The sequence below is a fragment of the Macaca fascicularis genome, chromosome 11 (assembly GCF_037993035.2).
Source record: "Macaca fascicularis isolate 582-1 chromosome 11, T2T-MFA8v1.1".
Taxonomy (NCBI): domain Eukaryota; kingdom Metazoa; phylum Chordata; class Mammalia; order Primates; family Cercopithecidae; genus Macaca; species Macaca fascicularis.
In genome coordinates this window covers 61601117-61624882 of record NC_088385.1, presented here as the reverse complement: position 1 = coordinate 61624882, position 23766 = coordinate 61601117, and the positions used below count along the sequence as shown (strand labels likewise).

The following is a 23766-nucleotide window of genomic DNA, read 5'->3' as shown; positions in this document are numbered from 1 at the left end:
ATTTTAATATCTAAATATGATGAGTAGTAATAACAGACTTCTTTTAAAAAATTTCTTTTCAGAAAGAAATCCAGTTTTCCTGAAGTAGCATCTTGTCTTTAAGATACTTAGGTTCACTTTGCTGCTAATTTGATCATATTTTTGCATCTTTATATAAACAAGATTAGCCTGTGACACATTATTCTTACATTTTCCTTAAAAGATTTTAGTATCAAAGGATGTCACCAAAATGGTACAGCAGAAACAATCTGACTTTGCTCTCCCCAACAGAAAACTAAGGACAAATATCCAGCATCAAGATTACCACCAGGGGCCAGGTGCAGAGGCTCACACCTGTAATCCCAGAATTTTCAGAGGCTGAGGCAGGCAGATTGCTTGAGTCCAAGAGTGAGAGACAAGCCTGGGCAATATGGCAAAACCCTGCCCCCACAAAAACACAAAAAAATTAGCCAGCTGTGGTGGTGCACACCTGTAGTCCTAGCTACTTGGTGGGCTGAGGTGGAGGATCACTTGAGCCCAGGAAGTTACGGCTGCAGTGAGCTGTATTTGAGCCACTCCACTCCAGCCTGGGTGACAAAGCAAGACCCTGTGCCCTACCCCATATATATATATATATAAAAAAAACAACCAGCAAAATCCTAAAACTCAAATCTGAGGCTGAGGCAATCCCTAGAGCCACAGAGAAGTGAGAAACTCCGAGCTTAAGGTAAGAGAAACAAACCTGTCTATCTTTGATACCGATCCTCAATCTGCCAGGCACCATTTGTGGAAAATTCCCCCCAGACTTATGATTTCTAGATCGGAAAAATTGAGATTGAGGTAGATAGCCAGCTTCTCCACCATCACGGATTCCCTTGTAGGAAAACCATTCCTGCCTCAACTCATGGGAAACATCATGAGTACCTGTAGGAAGGAAAACCCCAAGGCCAGCAGGAGACAAAAAGGGAAAGCAGGACTAGAAACCCCAGCCTGTGAAACTCTGGTCTTTAAGCCAAAGGAGATGCCAAATCAGAGTGTCTGTTCAGCACCACGACATTGTATGATGCACATTCTACCAGTCTTCTGAGCACAAATCCCTAGCCAGGCTTTCCTCATGGGTATGGCAACTTCTTTGGGATTTCCTCTCTCTCCTCAGTCAGGGATGGGCAACACTCTGAACCGTTACAAGAAGCCCAAGCCAAAACTGGGCTTAAGGCACCATCTAGTGTTGAAAAGAGGCAACAATCTAGGATAAGGAGACCCACAGGCAGCTAAAAATTACCTCATAGCAAACATACCCTAGGAAGACCAAAACAAGCCAGACAGCAAAAACTGTAAGTAGTCCTCCAACGCAAAGCCATAGATGCATATCCACAAGAAACAACAGCAAACAGGGAACTCTGACCTCCACAAATGAACGAAGCAATGAGTCCCTGACTGACCCTGAGACAATGATGTATAAGCTCTGTTAAAGAATCCAAAGTAGCAGTTCAAAGGAAACTCAGTGAACTCCAAGACAACACAGAAAAGCAATTCAGAAATTTACTACAGATATTTAACAAAGATATTCAAATAATTCAAAAATTTAAACAGAAATCCTGGAACTGAGAAATATGTTTGCTAAACTGAAAAATACATTATAGGCTCTCAACAGCACAATGGGTCAAGCAGTGGGAAAAATCAGTAAGTTCAAAGACAGGCTATTGGAAAATACACAGTCAAAGGAGAAGAAAGAAAAAAGAATGAAAAGAAATGAAGAACGCCTGTGAAATATAGAGAATACCTTTAAGAGAGCAAATCTAAGTGTCATTGCCATTAAAGAGGAAATTGAGAAAGAGAAAATGTTAGAAAACTTATTTAAATAAATAATAACAGAAAAGTTTCCAAACCTAGAGAAAGATATAATCTAGCTACAGGAAGGCTAGAGATCACCAAATGACTTCAATCCAAATAATACCACCCCAAGGCATATAAGACTTTGAGAGTTTACCCTCAAAGGTCAAGGACAAAGAAAGGATCATAAAACAGCAAAAGAAAAGAGGCAAATAACATATAAAAGGGCTCAGATTCATCTGGCAATAGACTTCTCAGGAGAAGACATAAAGGCCAAAAGGAAGTAGAATGACATATTCAATGTGCTAAAGGAAAAAAAAAATACTTCCAACCAAGAATACTGTACCCAGAAAAGCTTTCCCTCAAACATGAAGGGAAGATAAAGTCTTTTCCAAACAAACAAAAGCTGACAGAAGGAATTCATCACCACTAGACCCATCTTACTAGAAATGCTAAAAGTTATTCAGTCTGAAAGAAAATAATGCTATCATGCAAAAGCAAAATATTTGAAGATATGAAACTCACTGGCTGAGCGCGGTGGCTCATTCCTGTATTCCCAGCACTTTGGGAGGCCATGGCAGAAGGATGACCTGAGGTCAGGAGTTCAAGACCAGCCTGGCCAACATGATGAAACCCTATCTCTACTAAAAATACAAAAATTAGCTGGGTGTGGTGGTACATGCCTGTAATCCCAGCTACTTGGGAAGCTGAGGCAGGAGAATCACTTGAACCCAGGAGGGAGAAGTTGCAGTGAGCCGAGATCACACCACTGCACTCCAGCCTGGGTGACAGAGTGAGACTCCATCTCAAAAAAAAAAAAAAGAAAGAAACTCACTGGTAAAAGTAAGTACACAGACAAATTAACAATACTCTAATATTGTCATTGTGTAATCTACCCATAAATCTAGAATGAAGACCAAAAAAATCTGTAAAAAATAACAACTGCAACCTTTTAAGAGATAGGCAATGTAAAAAGATGTAAATTGAAAAAACAAAAAGTTAAAATGGGGGGTGGAATTAAAGTATAGAGTTTTTTAGTTTTTCCTTTCTTTCTGTTTTTTTCTGTGATAAAAGTTAGGTCATCATCTGTTTAAAATAACTTATGATATTTATAAGATAATTTTATAAGCCTCATGGCAACCACAAAGCAAAAACCTATATTAAATACACCAAAAAGAAAGCTCAGTGAATTAAAATATACTAGCAGAAAACATTACGTAACCACAAAGGAAGACACTAAAGAGGGAAGAAAGGAAGAGAGGAGTTAAAAAACAACCAGAAAACAAGTAACAACATGACAGTAAGTCCTTACCTATCAATTATTATACTGAATGTTAATGGACTAAATACTCGAATTAAAATACATAAATGGGCTGCGTATGGTGGCTCACGCCCATAATTCCAACACTTTAGGAGGCTGAGACGGGGGATCAGAAACCCTGCCTCTACTAAAAACACAAAATTATCCAGTGGCAGGCACCTGTAGTCCCAGCTACTTGGGAGGCTGAGGCAGGAGAATCACTTCAACCCAGGAGGCAGAGGTTGCAGTGAGTCAAGATCATGCCACCGCACTCCAGCCTGGTGACAGAGCAAGACTCCGTCTCAAAAAAAACAGGGTTCAAATATATGTTGCCTTAAAGAAACTCACTTTACCTACAAAGACACACATAGTCTGAAATGAAAGGATACAAAAAAGATATTCCATACAAATGGACTCCAAAATCTTCAAGTCAAAGATTATAAAAAGAGAAAAGAATGTTACTATATGATAATAAAAGGGCCAATTCAGCAAGAGGCTATAACAATTGTAAATATATATGCACTCAACACCAGAGCACCCAAATATGTAAAGCAAACATTAACAGATATGAAGTCAGAGACAGACTTCAATACAATAATGCTAGGGGACTTTAACACCCTTCTGTCAGTAATGGACAGATTATCCAGACAGAAATCAATTTTTTAAAATCCAGGTTAAACTTCACACTAGACCCAATGGACCTAACTAATATTTATAGAACATTTCATCCAAGTGATACGGAATACACATTGTTATCATCAGCACATGGAACATTTTCTAGGATAGATAATATTTTAGATCACAAGACAAGTCTCAACAAATTCAAAAGTCAAAATTATATGAAATATCTTTTCTGACCACAATGGAATACAACTAGAAATTATTAACAAGAGGAACTGAAGAAACTATACAAACACATGGAAATTAAACATGTTCCTGAATGATCAATGGGCCCATGAAGAAATTAAGAAGGAAATTTTTTAATATTTTGAAACAAAAGAAATAGAAACACAATAATAAAGTCTATGGGCTATAGTGTAAGTGGTACTAAGAGGGATGTTTATAGCAATAAATGTTTCAAAAAATAGAAAGAGTTCAAATAAACAACCTAATGGTGCACCTCAAGAAACTAAAAAAACAAGAGCAAATGAAACCCAGAACGAATAGAAAGAAAGTAATAATAAAGACAAGAGCCAAATGAAATTAAGAGAGACTAAAAAACAATACAAAGTATAGACAAAACAAAAAGTCGATTTTTGAAAAGATGAAATTGGCAAACCTTCAGTAAGAATAATCAAGAAAAAAATAGAGAAAACTCAAAATGAAATTTGAAAAAGGAAACATAACAACTGATACCACAGAAATACAAGAAATCATTAGAGACTATTATGAACAACTATATGCCAACAAAATGGAAAGCCTAGAAGAAATGTATAAATTCCCAGACACATGCAATCTGCCTAAATTGCATTGAAAAGAAATAGAAAACCTGAACATACCAATAACAAATTGAAGCAGTAATAGGTCTCCCATCAAAGAAAAGCCCAGCACCAGATGAATTTACTGCTGAATTTTACCAAACATTTAAAGAAGAACTAATGCCAATTCTACTCAAACTATTCCAAAAAATAGAAGAGGAGGGAATATTTCCAAACTTATTATATGAGTCCAGCATTACCCTGATATCAAAACCAGACAAGGATACATCAAAAAAGAAAACTACAGGCCAATATCCCTGAAGAACATGGACACAAAAATTCTCAAATAAACACTAGCAAACTGAATCCAGCAACAAATTAAAAAGATCATTCACTATGATCAAATGGGATTAATTCCAGCAATACAAGAATGATTCAACATACGTGAATCAACAAATGTAATAAATCCCATTAACAGAATCTAGGAAAAAAACCATATGATCATTTCAAAAGATGCTGAAAAAGCATTTGACAAAATACAACATCCCTTTATGATAAAAAAAAAAAAAACTCTCTATGAACTGTTAGAAGGAACATACCTCAAAATAATAAAGATCACGTCTAAGAAACTTAAAGCTAACATCATACTGAACTGAAAAAAAATGAAAGGCTGTCCTCTAAGATCTAGAACAAGAAAAGAAAGCTCACTTTCACAAGTTTTGTTTAACACAGCACTGGAAGCCCTAGCAAGAATAATTAGGCAGAAGAGAGAAATAAAGGGCATCCAAATTGGTAAGGAAGAAGTCAAATTAGCCTTGTTCACAGATAACACAGTATATTTAGAAAAACCTAAAGACTACCAAAAAACTGTTGAAACTAATAAACAAATTCAGAAAAGTTGCAAGATATAAAATCAACATAAAAAATTAATAGCATTTATATACGCCAACAATGGACAATCTGAAAAAGAAATGAAGAAAACAAACCCATTTAGAAAGCTAAACAAAATATAAAATATCTAGGAATAAATTTAACCAAAGAATTAAAAAAAAAATTCTATAATGAAAACTGTTTAAAAACTGATGAAAGAAACTGAAAAGAACACAAAAATGGAAAGATTTCCAATGCTCATGGGTTGGAAGAATTAATACAGTTAAAATGTCAATATTACCCAAAACAATCTATAAATTCAATGCAATCCCTATCAAAATACTAATGACATCCCTCACAGAAATAGAAAAACAATTCTAAAATTCATATGAATCACAAAAGACCCCAAATAGACTGAGCAATCCTGAGCAAAAAGAATAAAGCTGAGGGTATCACACTACCTAACTTCAAAATACCTTATAAAGTCATAATAACCAAAACAGCCTGGCACTGGCATAAAAACAGACTGATAGGCCAATGGAACAGAATAGATATTAATATCTGCATTTATATCCAATTTATTTTCAATGAAAGTGCCAATAATATTCTTTGGGGAAAGGACAGTCCCTTCAGTAAATAGTGCTGGGAAAACTGGATAACCACATGCAGAAAAATAAAGCTAGATGCCTATCACTCACCATATACAAAAATCAAATCAAAATACAGACTTCAGTTTAAGACCTGAAACTGAAAACACTAGAAAACAAGAAAACAACATTTGGGAAATGCTTCAGAACATTGGTCTGGGCAAAGACTTTCTGGGTAACAGCTCAAAAGCATAGGCAACAAAAGCAAAACTAGACAAATGGGATTACATCAAGCTAAAAAGTATCTTCGCTGCATAGGAGACAATCAGCAAAATGAAGAGACAACCTACAGAATAGAAGAAAATATTTGCAAACTATCAATTTGACAAGGGATAAGTTACCAAAATATATAAAGAACTCAATAGCAAAAAAGCAAATAAACCAATTTTAAAATGGGCAAAAGATCTGAGTAAACATTTCTCAAAAGAAGACATACAGATGGCCAATGAGTATTTGAAAGAATGTTCCACATCACTAATCATCAGGGAAATGCAAATCAAAACCACAGTGAGATGTCATCTCACCCCAGTTAAAAAGGGTTTTAACAAAAAGACAAAAAAAAAAAATACTGGCGAGGATGCAGAAAAGGGGAACACTTATATACTGTTGGTGGAAATGGAAATTAGTATAGCCACTGTGGAAAACAGTATGACGATTCCTCAGAAAACTACAAATGGAACTACCGTGTGACCTAGCAATCCCACTATTGGGTATATGTCCAAAAGAAAGGAAATCAGTATATCAAGGAGATATCTCTATTCCCATGTTTGTTGTAGCACTGTTCATAATAGCCAAGATACAGAATCAAGCTAAATGTTCATCAACAGACAAATGGATGCAGAAAATATGGTACATATAGACAATAAAATATTATTCAGCCATTCAAAAAAGAATGAAACCCTGTCATTTGCAGTAAAATGATTATAACTGGAGGTCATTATATTTGGGAAATAAGCCAGGCACAGAAAGACAAATACTTCATATTCTCACTTGTATATGGTGATCTCATGAAGGTAGAGAGTTTATTGCTGGTTACCAGGTTACCAGAAGCTAGGAAGGAAAGATGAGAAGAGATTGGTTAATGGGTACAAAAATACAGTTAAAAGGAATAAGAGGCACTGTTTGATAGTACAACACGGTGACTATAGTTAATTATAATATATTGTACAGTTCAAAATAGCTAAGAGGGAAGAACTGGAATGTTCCCAACATAGAGAAGAGATAAATGTTCAAGGTTATGGATATCTCAATTACCCTGATTTCCTCACACATTGCATGCATGTATCAAAACATTACATGTACTCCAAAAAATGTATGACTATTATATACCAGTAAAAAAAAAAGTTCAAAAAAAGATTTTAGTGTCAAAGTTATGCTATTTTTATAAAATAAGTAGATAGTATTCCCTCTTTTATATTGTCAGAAAGAGTTGTATATGTTTGGAATTATTTATTCTTGAAATTATTGTTATGATTTATGTGTAAAACCTCCTGCTGTAATCTGTTTGCTTGTTTGCTTGCTTTTTATGGAAAGATGTTTAATTACAGTTTCCATTTGTTTGTCATAACACCATTGAGGTTTTCTATTTTTGAGTTGATTTCATTAATTTACATTTTCTGAACTTTGCACATTTCATGTTTTCAAATTCATTACCATGAAATTATTCATGACATCTTCATTATATTTTTAGTCTCTGCAGCATCTGTGATTATCTCCCCTTCTTCCACTACTAATATAGTTCATCTGTTTATAAGCAATGTCCATCTTTAGTCAGAAGGAATTTCACTGCTGATTCCTTCTACTTCTCCTAAATCCACAGTACAACACAGAAAGCCCAGAGCCAGGGGACACACTAAAATCTTTGACTTTACAGATACCCAAGCAGCCTTAAGTATTCATGTATTGCTTATTAACCAAACCGTAATGCCTATTAGCCACTTGGACAATCACCCAATTTTAAAACATCCAATATAAAATATGAGAAAATTTAACAAATTAATCACCAAAATAATCAAGAATAAGCAGGACAAATTTGGAGAAATCTCCCACATTCTTAGGCAGGGAAACACGCACAAAAAAGAAAATAATAATGTAACAATTGTTGAATTTTATAGTAGTTTCGTGGCACATGTTCAAATTGGGAACATGGATTAGGCATGCCACAACTCAATACATAACATAGTATAATGTACACATTATAATGCATGTATAACCCATCATAAGATAATAACCACTAAACATATCTAAACACATCTACCATTCAAATTAAAATAGTTTTCATAAGATATCCCCCCAAAAAGGAATGTATTTAACTAAAATTATATAAGCATGTCCAAATTTGTTATTCACCGTTTCACTGATTTTATTCCTTAGATTCATAGTATCTTTTGCTGGTCTCTGATTGCTGTACAAAGCCCCTCACTGTTTCTGCTGACAACTGATACCTCACTTACTCTCTAGGAGTGCTGCTGTGAATGATCAAAGCTCAGAACAAGTATGAAGACATGTTTTCAGTGGGCAGAGGCAATGAGGAGATTCTCACTTTGGCTCTTTCTCTTATATTTGTGGATTTAAACTGTCATCCTACTAGAGTAGTAACTTCTAAGATTCAACCTTGAGCAAGAGCAGAAGGGGGCCATTTAGGCCTGGAGTCAAAGGAGATACTCTGCGGCCCTGCCCAGTGATTCCGAAACATTTACTCACAAGCACCCTAAAAGGATGTGGAAAAACTACATCTCCTCTCATACATTTTGTAATTGGCATTTAAGATTTTTAAAGAAATTATTTAAGCTTAAATAGTTGCAAGTGATATAACTTCTCACACATTATAATACTGACATTTTAAATAAAACTGCTACTTCACTCTTTTAAATGTATCCAATGGAATCTAAATACCATAGCAATTTGACACCCACCATCAAACACTTTTAAAAGACAAGGTACTTTTAAAGCTAAAAATTTCACAAAATTCTTTTTTCTTCTTGAACTTGTATTTATATTCTATCCTCCCACAGAATTTTATCCTAATATATATTTGTACTTGAAAGTATTTTATTGATTACCTCATCATATTCTTCTGCAACAAGCATATGTATATTATTTAAATTATTTCTGTTGCCATAAGTTTCCAAATGCTAAAAATTTACATCTGATCCAAATTTGATTTATTCACTATTGATCAAAATAATACATGTAACTTATAAATCCTGACAAATATCAAACATAACATTGCAAATGTATCTCACAGATGGGACTTTCTCCAATTAGTTCATGAAGCTAAGAATGAATGTTACTTAATTATACAGAGTTCAGCATCAAAGCTACTTCTATTTCCTATTTTTATTTGTGAGCATTGACAACATCATTTCAAATAAATCAGTTGATAAAAATGGATAAACGTTTTCAACAATGTCACTCAGTTCTTTGAACCCTTTTTAAGTTATACGTTTGAAACATCACGTAGACATCTATCATCAAAAAAGTAAAAGTCTATTAGTTGACAAAAAGTTAGACACCACTTGATTTGGAAAATGATTGGTTATTCAGTCATTAAAGTCTTTCACTTTCTTAACACTGGCTCTATATTTCAAATATCCCTCTGATGTCTTAGAGATTTGTATGCATCACCATAAAAGACAAGGTACTTTTAAAGCTAAAAATTTCACAAGATTCTTTTTTGTGGTTTTTAATAATGCACCTACAACATTCTGCATGGGTGAGAAACTTGCTTTTCTTTTTCAAATAGGAGAAGGATAATTGGAAAAGGGAGAAGGGAAAGGCACATCAGCAGGATTCCTTGGTTACAGGCTGGTTCTCAGGCAAATTTTAGAAAAGAGTGTGTGGAAACCGAGACTCTAGAAATTTATTCCCTTTAAGCTACCAGTAGCAGTATACACTTAAGGTGTGCATGAGGATTACTGGTATCACAGTTTACTAGATATCTCTACTTTAGAAACCGTGTGTAAGATAATAATCAGTTCAATCAATCTAATCCAATAACTATTTAATAACTGGCTACAGGTTGTAAAATAACAGGTTGTAAAAATGTAAAACAAAGAATAAGAAGCACATGATTTGGCCCCTCTCAGAGAGAGGTAGTCAAAAAGCTCTGGAAAGACAAATAGGAGTAGGGACACTAGATGATGACGCGAGGGTTTGAAATACAGCAGATGATGGAGCAAGTACTGAAGGCGTCTGTGTGTGCCAGGAAAGTCTGAAAATGAGGAAGGTGGAAGCTGGTATAGGTGAAAAAAAAAAAAGATCCTTGATTTGAAAGTGAAATATGGGATCAGGAGCAGTCTCCCCTCAAGAGGCTATAAAAGTAGGAGCATCTACAACAGAGAGCCAGACCTCAGTCAAGGAAAGAAAGTAGGGAGGTTGCACCATTGCACTGTAGGCTGGGCAACAAGAGCAAAACTCCATCTCAAGAAAAAAAAGAAGAAGAAAAAGAAAGTAGGGAGGAAACAGGTGTTAAAAGGAGTCTGTTAACCACAAACCAAAAAAACTTTGCTGCTTTGCTTTTCTTGACTCCTTTGCACATTTATCTTTCTAAGGAGCACTTGCTTAGAAGAAAAACGGCCTGGTCAAGGCAGAATATTCTTAGGTTTTTCTGGCATAAAAGCCTTCTTGGGAGCTATGGCAGCAATTGTAAATGACATGATGCTGGAAATATCCTTGAGGTCCTTCAAGAAAGAGAGAAACAGAATGAGCAGAACAGGTGAGTCAGGCTGTAGGAATGTTACACCATGGTAGTGCCCACAGATAGCACCAACACTAATGCAGCATCAAGATGCCAGGATTCCTGGAACCACAGGAAGGGAGAAAAGTCAGAATTTTAAGCTTCATCTGTAGACCCAAAGGGAGAACAAGGAGGCTTCAGTAAATCCCTGGGGTGAGGTAACGATATCAGTGCTTTTGATGGAATTATTTGAAAAATGAAACATTTTATTCCCGTCGCTAGTTGGATGTGTTTCACCAATAAGCTTTTTTTAATCGACAAATAATAATTGTATATATCTGTGGGTTACAGTGTGATGTTTTGATATATGTGTAGATTATAGAAAGATTAACTCAAGCTGATTAATATATCCATCACCTTCCCTAAATAAGCTCTTGACGTAGGTGCTAAAAGTGAAAATGTAACCAGTAGAAGCCCAGGCTCTGAGGCAGCTGCAGAGGAAGCCACCCAGATTTCACCCACACCCACCCTCCCCAGAAAGGATTCATGTGGCTGTAATTGGGGAAAAAAGAAATATTCTTAAAAGCTAATTTCTCTGTGGGATCAGGGCGCAGAATATGCAATTTAGAGACATAACTTTTGTATGGAGCTATGAAAATGGGAGGAAAACAGAATTGTTCAATAGAGGGCATTTTCTATTACTGGCATTGTATTAAATTGGGCTACACTGCCATCTGCAGGTCACTGTGAAACTGTGCGGTGACCAAACTTTAAGATGCTGTATCCAAAAGTTAAATCAGGAAGAATGAACAAGCAGCACGGATAAACTCCATTACACTGTGTTCGAATTAACTGATTTCAGTTCTACATGGACATATTAAGTAAGCATCTCTGGAAACATCAAAGAACATGTATAATCAATTGTTAGGTCTCAAGTGAATGTATATGTAATATTTTTCACAGAATCAGCTACTTTACCATCTTTGCCATCAGAATAATGGTAGAGTACAGGCTTTAAGCCAGGCTGCCTGAGTTTGAATCCCAACTTGACAACTAGAAGATCTTGGACAAGTTATGAAACTCTCTTGGCCCCATTTTCCTCATCTAAAAAATAAAGTTAATAATAATGCTTAATTCAAAGGATGAGTTTGAGAATCAAGCTAATTTGTACATGTAAATTGTTCAGAATAGTGCCTGGCACATTGTAAGTGATCAATAAATTTTAACTATTATTCTTCCAAGAAGCTGACCATAGGTTTGTTAAATACATGGGATAATAGGAGGGAAAAAAAGGTGAATAGTCCCAATCCCCCTCACCATCACTCTTGCCCAGAAAAGAGGAATATGCTAGGAAGTTATGATTGGTCAGATCCCAGGATGCTATATAGAAAACTGGGATATTAACAGGCCTCTACTTGTGAGTAACACTAATTTAATTTCTTTTTTTAATTATTATTTCAACAGTTTGGGGAAACAGGTGGTGTTTGGTTACATGGATAAGTTTTTTGGGGTGAGATTTTGGTGCACCTGTCACCCGAGCAGTGTACACTATATCCAATGTGTAGTGTTTTATCTCTCACCTCCCTCCCACCCTTCCCCCTGAGTCCCCAGAGTCCATTATATTATTCTTATGCCTTTGCATCCTCATAGCTTAGCTCCCACGTGTCAGTGAGAACATAGAATGTTTGGTTTTCCATTTCTGAGTTACTTCACTTAGAATAATGGTCTCCAACTCCAGCCAGGTTGCTGTGAATGCCATTATTTTATTCCTTTTTATAACTGAGTAGAATTCATATATATTCTACTACATTCCATGGAATTATATATATTATCACATATTATATATATCACATAATATATATAATATCACATTTTCTTCATTCACTCGTTCATTGATGGGCATTTAGGCTGGTTTCATATCTCTGCAATTGCGAATTGTGCTGCTATAAACATGCATGTGCAAGTATCTTTTTCGTATAATGGCTTATTTCCTCTGGGTAATTCCAGTAGTGGAATTGCTGGATCAAATGGTAGTTCTACTTTTAGTTCTTTAAGAAATCTCCATACTCTTTTCCATAGTGGTTGTACTATTTTACATTCCCACTAGCAGTGAAAAAGTATTCCTTTTTCACCACATCCACGCCTATAATTTTTTTATTTTCAGTTATGACCATTCTTACAAGACTGTAGTACCACACTGTGGTTTTAATTTGAATTTCCCTGATCATTAGTGATGTTGAGCATTTTTAAATATGTTTCTTGGTCATTTGTAAATCTTCTTTTGAGAATTGTCTATTCATGTCCTGAGCCCAGTTTTGGTGGGATTATTTGTTTTTTACATTCTGATTTGTTTGAGTTCCTTGCAGATTCTGGATATTAGTTCTTTGTTGGATGCATAGTTTGTGAATATCTTCTCCCACTCTGTGGGTTGTCTGTTTGCTGATTATTTGTTTTGCTGTGCAGAAGTTTTTTGTTTTAATTAAGTCCCATCTCTTTATCTTTGTTTTTGTTGCATTTGCTTTTGGGTTCTTGGTCATGAACTCTTTGCCTAAGCCAATGTCTAGAAGACCTTTTCTAAATTATCTTCCAGAATTTTTTTGGTGTCAGGTCTTAGATTCAAGTCTTTGATCCATCTTGAGTTGATTTTTGTACAAGGTGAGAGATGAGGATCCTTCTACATGTGGTTTGTCAATTGTCCCAGCACCATTTGTTGAATTGAGTGTCCTTTCCCCACTTTATGTTTTTGTTTGCTTTGTCAAAGATCAGTTGGCTGTAAGTATTTGGCTTTATTTCTGGATTCTCTATTCTGTTCCCATGGTCTATGGGCCTGTTTTTTACCAATACCATGCTGTTTTTGTTTTTTGTTGTTGTTTGTTTGGTTGGTTTGTTTTGAGGCAAAGTCTCACTCTGTCACTCAGGCTGGAGTGCAGTGGCACGATCTCGGTTCACTGCAACTTCCTTCCCTGGGTTCAAGCAATTCTTCCACCTCAACCTCCCAAGTAGCTGGGATTACAGGCACGTGCCACCATGCCCAGCTAATTTTTGTATTTTTAGTAGAGACTGGGTTTCACCATGTTGGCCAGGCTGGTCTTGAACGCCTGACCTCAAGTGATCCACCTGCCTCAGCTTCCCAAAGTGCTGGGACTATAGGCGTGAGCCACCGTACACTGCCTACCAAGCTGTTTTGGTAACTATAGCCTTGTAGTAGAGTTTGAAGTCAGGTAATGTGATGCCTCCAGATTTGTTCTTTTTGCTTAGTCTTGATTTGGTTATGTGGGCTCTTTTTTGGTTCCATATGAATTTTAGGATTGTCTAAAGGCATTTTGATGGGAATTGCATTGAACTCATAGATTGCTTTTGGCAGTATGGTCATTTTCACAATATTAATTTTACCCATCCATGAGCATGGAATGTGTTTCCATTTGCTTGTGTCGTCTATGATTTCCTTCAGCAGTGTTTTGCAGTTTTACTTGCAGAGATCTTTCCTTGGTTAGGTGTATTCCTAGATACTTTGTTTTTGAAGCTGTTTTAAAAGGGGTTGAGTTCGGCCAGGTGTGGTGGCTCACACTTGTAATCCCAGCACTTTGGGAGGCTGAGGCAGGTGGATCACAAGGTCAGGAGTTTGAGACCAGCCTGGCCAATATGGTGAAACCCCATCTGGTGAAACCCCATCTCTACTAAAAATACAAAAAAATTAGCTGGGTGTGGTGGTGGGTGCCTGTAGTCTCAGCTACTCAGGAGGGTGAGGCAGGAGAATAGCTTGAACTCGGGAGGCAGAGGTTGCAGTGAGCCAAGATCGCGCCACTGCACTCCAGCCTGGGTGACAGAGCAAGACTCTGTTTCAAAAAAAAAAAAAAAAAAAAAAAAAAACAGAGGCGGGGGTTGAGTTCTTCATTTGATTCTCAGCTTGGTCGCTGTTAGTGTGTAGCAGTGCTACTGATTTGTGTACATTGATTTTGTAACCTGGCACTTTATTGAATTTATCAAATCTAGGAGTCTAGGTGGTTTTGGTGCCAAATTCTACCAAATCTTTAAAGAGAAACTAACACCAATTCTCCTCAAACTATTTCAAAAAATTCAAGAGGAAGGAATTCTCCCTAGCTCATTCTGTGAGACCAGCACTACCTGATACCAAAATTACACAAGGACACAACAAAAAAGAAAACTACAGGCCAATATTTCTGAGGAATATAGATGCAAAAATTCTCAACAAAATATTAGCAAACTGAATCCTACAAGACATCAAAAGATCATACACCATGATCAAGTAAGATTCATCCCAGGGATCCAAGAATGCTTCAACATATGCAAATCATTAAAATTATACATTACATCAACAAAATGAAGGACAAAAATCATATGATCATCTCAAAAGATGCAGAAAAATAATTTGATAAAATTCAACATCCCTTCTTGATAAAAACTCTCAACAAACCAATCATAGAAGGAATGTACCTCAAAACAATAAAGGCCATATGTGACAAATCCATGCTAATATCATATTGAATGGTGGAAAGCTGAAAGTTTTTTCTCTAAGAACTGTGACAAGATAAGGATGCCCACTTTCACCAAGTGGCTTCAAATATCACATGTTCTCACTTATATGTGAGGGCTAAACACTTGATCTTGAGAAGGTAGAAAGTAGAAGATAGATACCAGAGGCTGGGAACAGAATGTGGGTGGGAGAAAGGATGAAGAGACGTTGGTTAATGGCTACAAAAATGCAGTCAGATAGAAGATATAAGTCCTAATGTTCAACAGCAGAGTAGGGTGACTATAGTTGCAACATATACTTCAAAGTAGCTAGAAAAGAGTACTTGAATTGTTCCCAATGCAGAGATAATACTGAAGGTGATACATAACCCAAATACCCTAACTTTATCATTATGCATTCTATGCATACAACAAAATATCATATTTATACCATAAATATGTAAAGTATCATGTATCAATAAAAATAATTTTTAAAATGCATTTTTATAAAAAAAACTCTTCTGTCTTTGAATCTGCTCTTCAACTTTGACTTCAACCTCTGCCTTTATCTGAGTACCTACTTCCACACCCATTTCTGGCATTACTGAACATCTGCATGACCAATGATCATATTATCTTAAAGGTTCCTTGAGAGCCAATAACCTAACAACATCAATAATACAAACATGTGTCATTCAGATGCATTTCTAACCCTCATGTAAGCATTCTGTGTAAAGAGTGAATTCTGCAAGTGCAGTAAATTCTGCAAATACACTAAAAGGTTAACTTAGCTAGGCCTGGTGTGTTCAAACCCTGCACATTCCAAAGAAAGGACTGGCCTTTGATCAGCTCCTGGGAGATAACCTCTGAGCTTTCTGGAATAGCTTTCTTAATGAATGTCTTTGTAAACCCAAGACCTTGAGCCACACCAGATAATTTATGCTAACAATGTGATTTATGTTGAATTCATGTTTCTGTTTACCTGTTTCTGGGCCACAATGCATTAGTTTGACCTCTGGGGGAGCTGACAAGTGAGTAGCTAAGGTCAGTCAAGTGGATGTTCCACACCAATGTAACTGACACCCAGTAAAAACTCTGGACCACAAAGCTCCAATGAGCTAAGCTGGTTGGCAGTACTTCAAAAATGATGTCACACATTAGACTTAAAAGATCATCATGGTGGATGGGAGGCAGGACTAGCTTGCAGCATGCGGAGGCTTGCATTGTGAATTTTAGCTCCAGAATGACTGCAGGAATAAATCAGGAAACCTGAGAGGATCCCTAAATCATCCGAAGGAAGCAGACTGTTCCTGCGGGACCTGGGAGACACCCCAAATACTGTGACTGCCCAAACTGCAGAAGTGAGAAAGGGAGATCCTCCACCCCAGAACACACACCCCTACTGGGGAAACTGAAGGTCTAGTTTGCAGGAGAAGATTCCAACCTTACCTGGAGCTGAGTCCATTTAGAGAGCCGAGCGAAACACAAGGGTAGAGGAAGCAGTGGGAGAGGCCCTGGAAGTTCACTGGGTCCGGAAGCAGGCTATTCCTGTCTGGCATCACAACGATCCTTTGGGAGGGAAGCCAGAGGTGCGGGGAAAATGCCACAGGGAGACAGAAACCTCCAGGTGAACTTTGTAACAATTTGAAATACTCGAGAAGCTTCCTGGCCAGAACTCAGGGGAGAGCACGAATCTGGCTGGCAGATTCCACAGGCGGAGGAAGAACTAATGCCCTATTCTTTTGTAGCTGGGAGGTGGGTAGTCTGGGGTAGGTCCTCAGCCCTGCTTGCCCACTGCCTGGAAACAGAGGCAGTGCTGTTAGGTGGGGCACGGTGGGAGTGAGACCAGCCCTACAGATTGCATGGAAGATGGGTGAGGCCTGTGACTGCCAGCTTTCCCCAACTTCCCTGACAACCTGCATGACTCAGCAGAAGCAGCCATAATCCTCCTAGGTACAAAATTCCATTCAACTGGTAACCTCACCCCCATCCCCCACAGCAGCCACAGCTGACCTGCCCAAGGAGTCTGAGCTCAGACACACCTAGCCCTGCCCCCACCTGATGGTCCTTCCCTATTCACCCAGGTATCTGAACACTAAGGGCATATACTTTTGGGAGTTCTAGGGCCCTGCCCACCACTGGTTCCTCTCCATACTACCACCACTGATGCTCTCTGGAAAGCACCACCTCCTGGCAGGAGGCCAACTAGCACCAAAATAGAGCATTAAACCATGAAAACTAAGAACCCTCACAGAGTCCATTTCACCCACCTGCCGCCTCCACCAGAAAAGGTGCTTGTATCCATGGGATGTGACCCATAGACAGGTCACATCACAGGAGTCTGTGCAAACAACCCCCAGTACCAGCTTGGAGCCTGATAGATTTGCTGGGTGGCTAGACCCAGAAGAGAGATAACCATCACTACAGCTCACCTCTCAGGAAGCCACATCCATAGGAAAAGGGGAGAGTACTACATCAAGGGAACACCCCGTGGGACAAAACAATCTGAATAACAGACTTCAGCCCTAGACCTTCCCTCTGACAGAGCCTACCCAAATGAGAAGGAACCAGAAGACCAACCCTGGTAATATGACAAAACAAGGCTCCTTTACACCCCTAAAAAATCACACTACCTCACCAGCAGTGGAGCCAAACCAAGAAGAAATCTCATTTTACCTGAAAAAGAATTCAAGAGGTTAGTTATTAAGCTAATCAGGGAGGCAACAGAGAAAGGTAAAACCTAATGCAAGGAAATTTTTTAAAAAATACAAGAAGTGAAGTGAGAAATATTCACGGAAATTAGATAGCATAAATAAAAAAACAAAACTGCAGGAAACACTGGACACATAGAAATGCAAAATGCTCTGGAGAGTCTCAGCAATAGGTCAAACAAGTAGAAGAAAGAAATTCAGAGCTCGAAGGCAAGGTATTTGAATTAACTCAATTCAACAAAGACAAAGAAAAAAGAATAAGAAAACATAAACAAAGCCTCCAGGAAGTCTGGAATTATGTTGAAGGACTGAACCTAAGAATAATTGGCATTGCTGAGGAAGAAGAGAACTCTAAAGTTTGGAAAACATATTTGGAGGAACTATCAAGGAAAACTTCCCCAGCCTTGCCAGAGACCTAGACATCCAAATACAAGAAGTACAAAGAACACCTGGGACACTCATCACAAAAAGATCATCACCTAGGCACACTGTCATCAGGTTATCCAAAGTTAAGACAAAGGAAAGAATCTTAAGAGCTGTGAGACAAAAGTACCAGGTAGCCTGTAAAGGAAAACCTATCAGATCAACAGCAGATTTCTCAGCAGAAACTCTACAAGCTAGAAGGGATTGGGGCCCTATTTTCAGCCTCCTCAAACAAAACAATTATCAGCCAATAATTTTTTATCCAGTGAAACTAAACATTTATATATGAAGGAAAAATACAGTCTTTTCCAGAAAAACAAATGCTGAGAGAATTTGCCACTACTAAGCCACCACTACAAGAACTGCTAAAAGGAGCTCTAAATCTTGAGACAAATCCTGGAAATACATCAAAACAGAACCTTTTTAAAGCATACATCTCACAAGACCTATAAAACAAAAACACAAGTTAAAAAGCAAAAACAAAAAAACCAAGGTACACAGGCAAGAAATCGTAAGATGAATGGAATGGTACCTCACATATCAATACTAACATTGAATGTAAATAGCCTAAATGCCCCACTTAAAAGATACAGAACTGCAGAATGAATAAGAATTCACCAGCCAACTATCTGCTACCTTCAAGAGACTCACCTAACACACAAGGACTCATATAAACTTAAAGGGGTGGAAAAGAGCATTTCATACAAATGGACACCAAAAGCGAGCAGGAGTAGCTATTATTATATCAGACAAAACAAACTTTAAAGCAACAGCAGTTAAAAAAGACAAAGGGGACATTATATAAAGGGAAAAGGTCTTGTCCAACAGGAAAATATCACAATCCTAAACAATTACTGATAGACCTAAGAAATGAAAAAGACAGCAACACAATAATAGTGGGAGACTTCATCAATACTCCACTGACAGCAATAGACAGTTCATCAAGACAGAAAGTCAACAAAGAAATAATGAATTTGGCCGGGCACGGTGGCTCAAGCCTGTAATCCCAGCACTTTGGGAGGCCGAGATGAGTGGATCACGAGGTCAGGAGATCGAGACCATGCTGGCTAACACGGTGAAACCCCATCTCTACTAAAAAATACAAAAAACTAGCCAGGCGAGGTGGCGGGAGCCTGTAGTCCCAGCTACTTGGGAGGCTGAGGCAGGAGAATGGCGTGAACCCAGGAGGCGGAGCTTGCAGTGAGCCGAGATCCGGCCACTGCACTCCAGCCTGGGCGACAGAGCGAGACTCCGTCTCAAAAAAAAAAAAAAAAAAAAAAGAAATAATGAATTTAAACTACACCTCGAAACAAATAAATGTAATCGATATATACAGAACATTCCATCCAACAACCACAGAATACACATTCTATTCAACAGTGCATGTAACTTTCTCCAAGATAGACCATATGATAGGCCACAAAACGAGCCTCAATAAATTTAAGAAAAATTAAATTATATCAAGCACTTTCTCAGACCACAGTGGAATAAGACTGGAAATCAATTCCAAAAGGAACCTTTGAAACTATGCAAATACATGGAAATAAAATAACCTGTTCCTGAATGATCACTGGGTCAAAAACAAAATCAAGATGGAAATTTAAAAATTCTTCAAACTGAATGACAACAGTGACATAACCTATCAAATCCTCTGCAATATAACAAAGGCAGTGCTAAGAGGAAAGTATATATCCCTAAATACCTACATCGAAAAGACTGAAAGAGTACAAACTGACACTCTGAGGTTACACCTCAAGGAACTGGAGAAACAAGAACAAACCAAACCCAAACCCAGGAGAAGAAAAGAAGTAACCAAGATTAGAGCAAAACTAAATTGAAACCAAAAAAATACAAAAGATAAATAAAACAAAAAGCTGGTTCTTTGAAAAGATAAATAAAATTGATAAACCAATAGCAAGATTAACAAAGAAAAGAAGAGAGATATCCAAATAACCTCAATAAGAAACAAAACAGGAGATATTACAACTGACACCACAGAAATAAGGTTATTTAAGGCTACTATGAACACCTTCATGTACATAAACTAGAAAACCTAGAAGATATGGATAAATTTCTGAAAAAATACAACCTTCCTAGCTTAAATCAGGAAGGATTAGATACCCTGGACAGACCAATAACAAGCAGCAAGATTGAAATGGTAATTTAAAAATTACCAACAGAGAAAAGTCCAGGACCAGACAGATTCACAGCAGAATTCTACCAGACATTCAAAGACCAATTGGTACCAATCCTTTTGACACTATTTCACAAGTTAGAAAAAGAGGGAACCTGCCCTAATTCATTCTATGAAGCCAGTATCAACCTAATACCAAAACTAGGAAAGGACATAACCAAAAAAGAAAACTACAGACTGATATCCTTGATGAACATACTTGCCAAAATCCTTAACAAAATACTAGCTAACTGAATCCAAAAGCATATCGAAAAGATAATCCACCATGATCAAGTGGCTTCATACCACGGATGCAAAGATGGTTTAACACATGCAAGTCAATAAATGTGATACACCACATAAAGAGAATTAAAAACAAAAATCACATGATAATCTCAATAGATGCAGAAAAAGCATTTGATGAAATTCAGTATCCCTTTATGTTTAAAACTCTGAGCAAAATCAGCATACAAGGGGCATACCTCAATGTAATAAAAGCCATCTATGACAAACCCAGAGCCAACATAATAGTGAATGGGGAAAAGTTGAAAGCATTCCCTCTGAGAACTAGAACAAGACAAGGATGCCCACTCTCACCATTCCTCTTCACTGTAAGTCCTAGCCGAGCAATCAGACAACAGAAAGAAATAAAGGGCATCCAAATTAGCAAAGAAGAAGTCAAACTCTCACTGTTTGCTGATGATATGATTGCTTACCTTGAAAACCCTAAAGACTTCTCCAGAAGGCTCCAAGAACTGATACAATAATTCAGTAAAATTTCTGGATACAAGATTAATGTACAGTAATCAGTAGCTCTTCTATACACCAACAGCGACCAAGCAGAGAATCAAATCAAGAACTCAACCTCTTTTACAATAGTCGCAAAAAAAATAAAAAATACTTAGGAATATACCTAACCAAGGAGTTGAAAGACCTCTACAAGGAAAACTATAAAACACTGCTGAAAGAAATCATAGATGACACAAACAAATGGAAACACATCCCATGCTCAAGGATGGGTGGAATCAGTATGTGAAAATGACCATACTACCAAAAGCAATCTACAAATTCAATGCAATCCCCATCAAAATACCAACATCATTCTTCACAGAATTAGAAAAAAAAAAAGTCTGGAATCCATATGAAACCAAAAAAGAGCCCACATAGTCAAAGCAAGACTAAACAAAAAGAACAAATCTGGAGGCATCACACTACCTGATTTCAAACTATACTACAAGTCCATAGTCACAAAAACAGCATGGTATTGATATGAAAATAGGCACATAGAACAATGGAACAGCATAGAGAATTCAGAAATAAACCCAAATACTTACAGCCAACTGGTATTCGACAAAGCAAACAAAAACACAACATGGGGAAAGGACACCCTTTGCAACAAATGGTGATGGGAAAATTGGCTACCCACATGTAAGATAATGAAACTGGATCCTCATCTCTCTCCTTACACAATAATCACCTCAAGATGGATTAAGGACTTAAATCTAAGACCCAAAACTATAAAAATTCTAGAAGATAACCTTGGAAAATCCCTTCTACACATTGGTTTAGGCAAGGATTTCATGACCGAGAACCCAAAAGTAAATGCAATAAAAACAAAGATAAATAACTGGGACTTAATTAAACTAAAGAGATTTTGCATGGCAAAAGGAACAGTCAGTAGAGTAAACAGACAACCCACAGAGTGGGAGAAAATCTTCACAATCTATACATCTGACAAAGGACTAATAACAAGAATCTACAATGAACTCAAACAAATCAGAAAGGAAAAAACAAAAAATCCCATCGAAAAGTGGGCTAATGACATGATAGTCAATTCTCACAACAAGATATATAAATGGCCAACAAACATATAGAAAAAAGCTCAACATCACTAATGATCAGGGAAATGCAAATCAAAACCACAATGTGATACCACCTTACTCCTGCAAGACTGGCCAAAAACAAAAAAATCAAAAAACAGTAGATGTTGGAGTGGATGAGGTGATCAGGGAACACTCCTACGCTGCTGGTGGGAATATAAAATAACACAACCACTATGGAAAACAGTGTGGCGATTCCTTAAAGAACTAAAAGTAGAACTACCATTTGATCCAGCAATCCCACTACTGGGTATCTAGCTAGAGGAAAATAAGCCATTATATGAAAAAGATACTTGCACATGCATGTTTATAGCAGCACAATTCACAATTGCAGAAATATGAAATTAGTCTAAATTCCCATCAGTCAATGAGTGGATAAAGAAACTGTGATTAGATAGATAGATAGATAGATAGATAGATAGATAGATAGATAGAAAGAAAGAATACTACTCAGCCATGAAAAGGAATGAATTAATGGCATTCACAGTGACCTGGATGAGATTGGAGAGTACTATTCTAAGTGAAGTAACTCAGGAATGGAAAACCAAACATCGTATGTTCTCACCATTATGTGGGAGCTAAGTTATGAGGGTGCAAAGGCATGAGAATGATACACTGGACTTTAGGGACTTTGGAGGAAGGGTGGGGAGAGTGAGGGATAAAAGACTACAAATAGGGTGCAGTATACTGCTTGGGTGATGGGTGCATCAAAATCTCACAAATCACTAAAGAACTTACTCATAACCAAACACCACCTGTACCCCAATAACCTATGGAAAAATAAAATTTTTAAAAAAAAGAAAAAAAAATGATATCACACATTACTGCTGGGAGAATTAAGCACAATCCATTCAACTCCACTGGAAGAAGACAGTTGAAGGCTCATTCTTGGTTTATCCTGGATTCTGCCTATGCACCTTTTCATTTGCTGGTTTTAATCTGTTTCCTTTTCCTGTAATAAACTCTAACTGTGTAACTATAACAGTCTTTCTGAATTCCGTGGGTCCTTCCAGAGAATCATCAAATCTAATGGTAGTTTTCGGGACCCCTGACACAGCAAGGATTAATGATGATTACAAAATCTACTCATTTATGTATAAAAATAGTTCTTAAGAAATTAAATCATTCAATAAATTGATTGTTGGTTGATACGAATATGAAAAGAGTACATTGGCTACTTGAATTTAGAAAGAATATTATATCCTTTTGAGCAAAAAATAATATATTTTAAATAATAAAATTAAAAGGAAGACTAATCAAGATTAATATTTGTAGAATGGTATACCAGCATGTTTGACATTAAGCAAAATAGTTTTTAATAATCATATTTTATTTTTATCTTATTATTTTAAGTGCATCCAGGCCACGAGTCTTACATGAA

The 23766-nt window shown here is 37.1% G+C and overlaps 1 protein-coding gene across 1 annotated transcript in view; it reads right to left on the bottom strand.

The window, feature by feature from the left end:
- Positions 1–16714, bottom strand: part of MUCL1 (mucin like 1) — an 87627-nt gene extending 70913 nt beyond the window's left edge. The window contains exons 1-2 of the mRNA XM_065524341.1: positions 16648–16714; positions 7038–7097 (exon numbers count right to left, since the gene is read on the bottom strand). Coding sequence (XP_065380413.1) covers positions 7038–7097; positions 16648–16663 — 76 coding nt within the window. The 5' untranslated portion in view covers positions 16664–16714. The remainder of the gene's footprint in view (positions 1–7037; positions 7098–16647) is intronic.
- Between the last annotated feature and the right edge of the window lie 7052 nt (positions 16715–23766).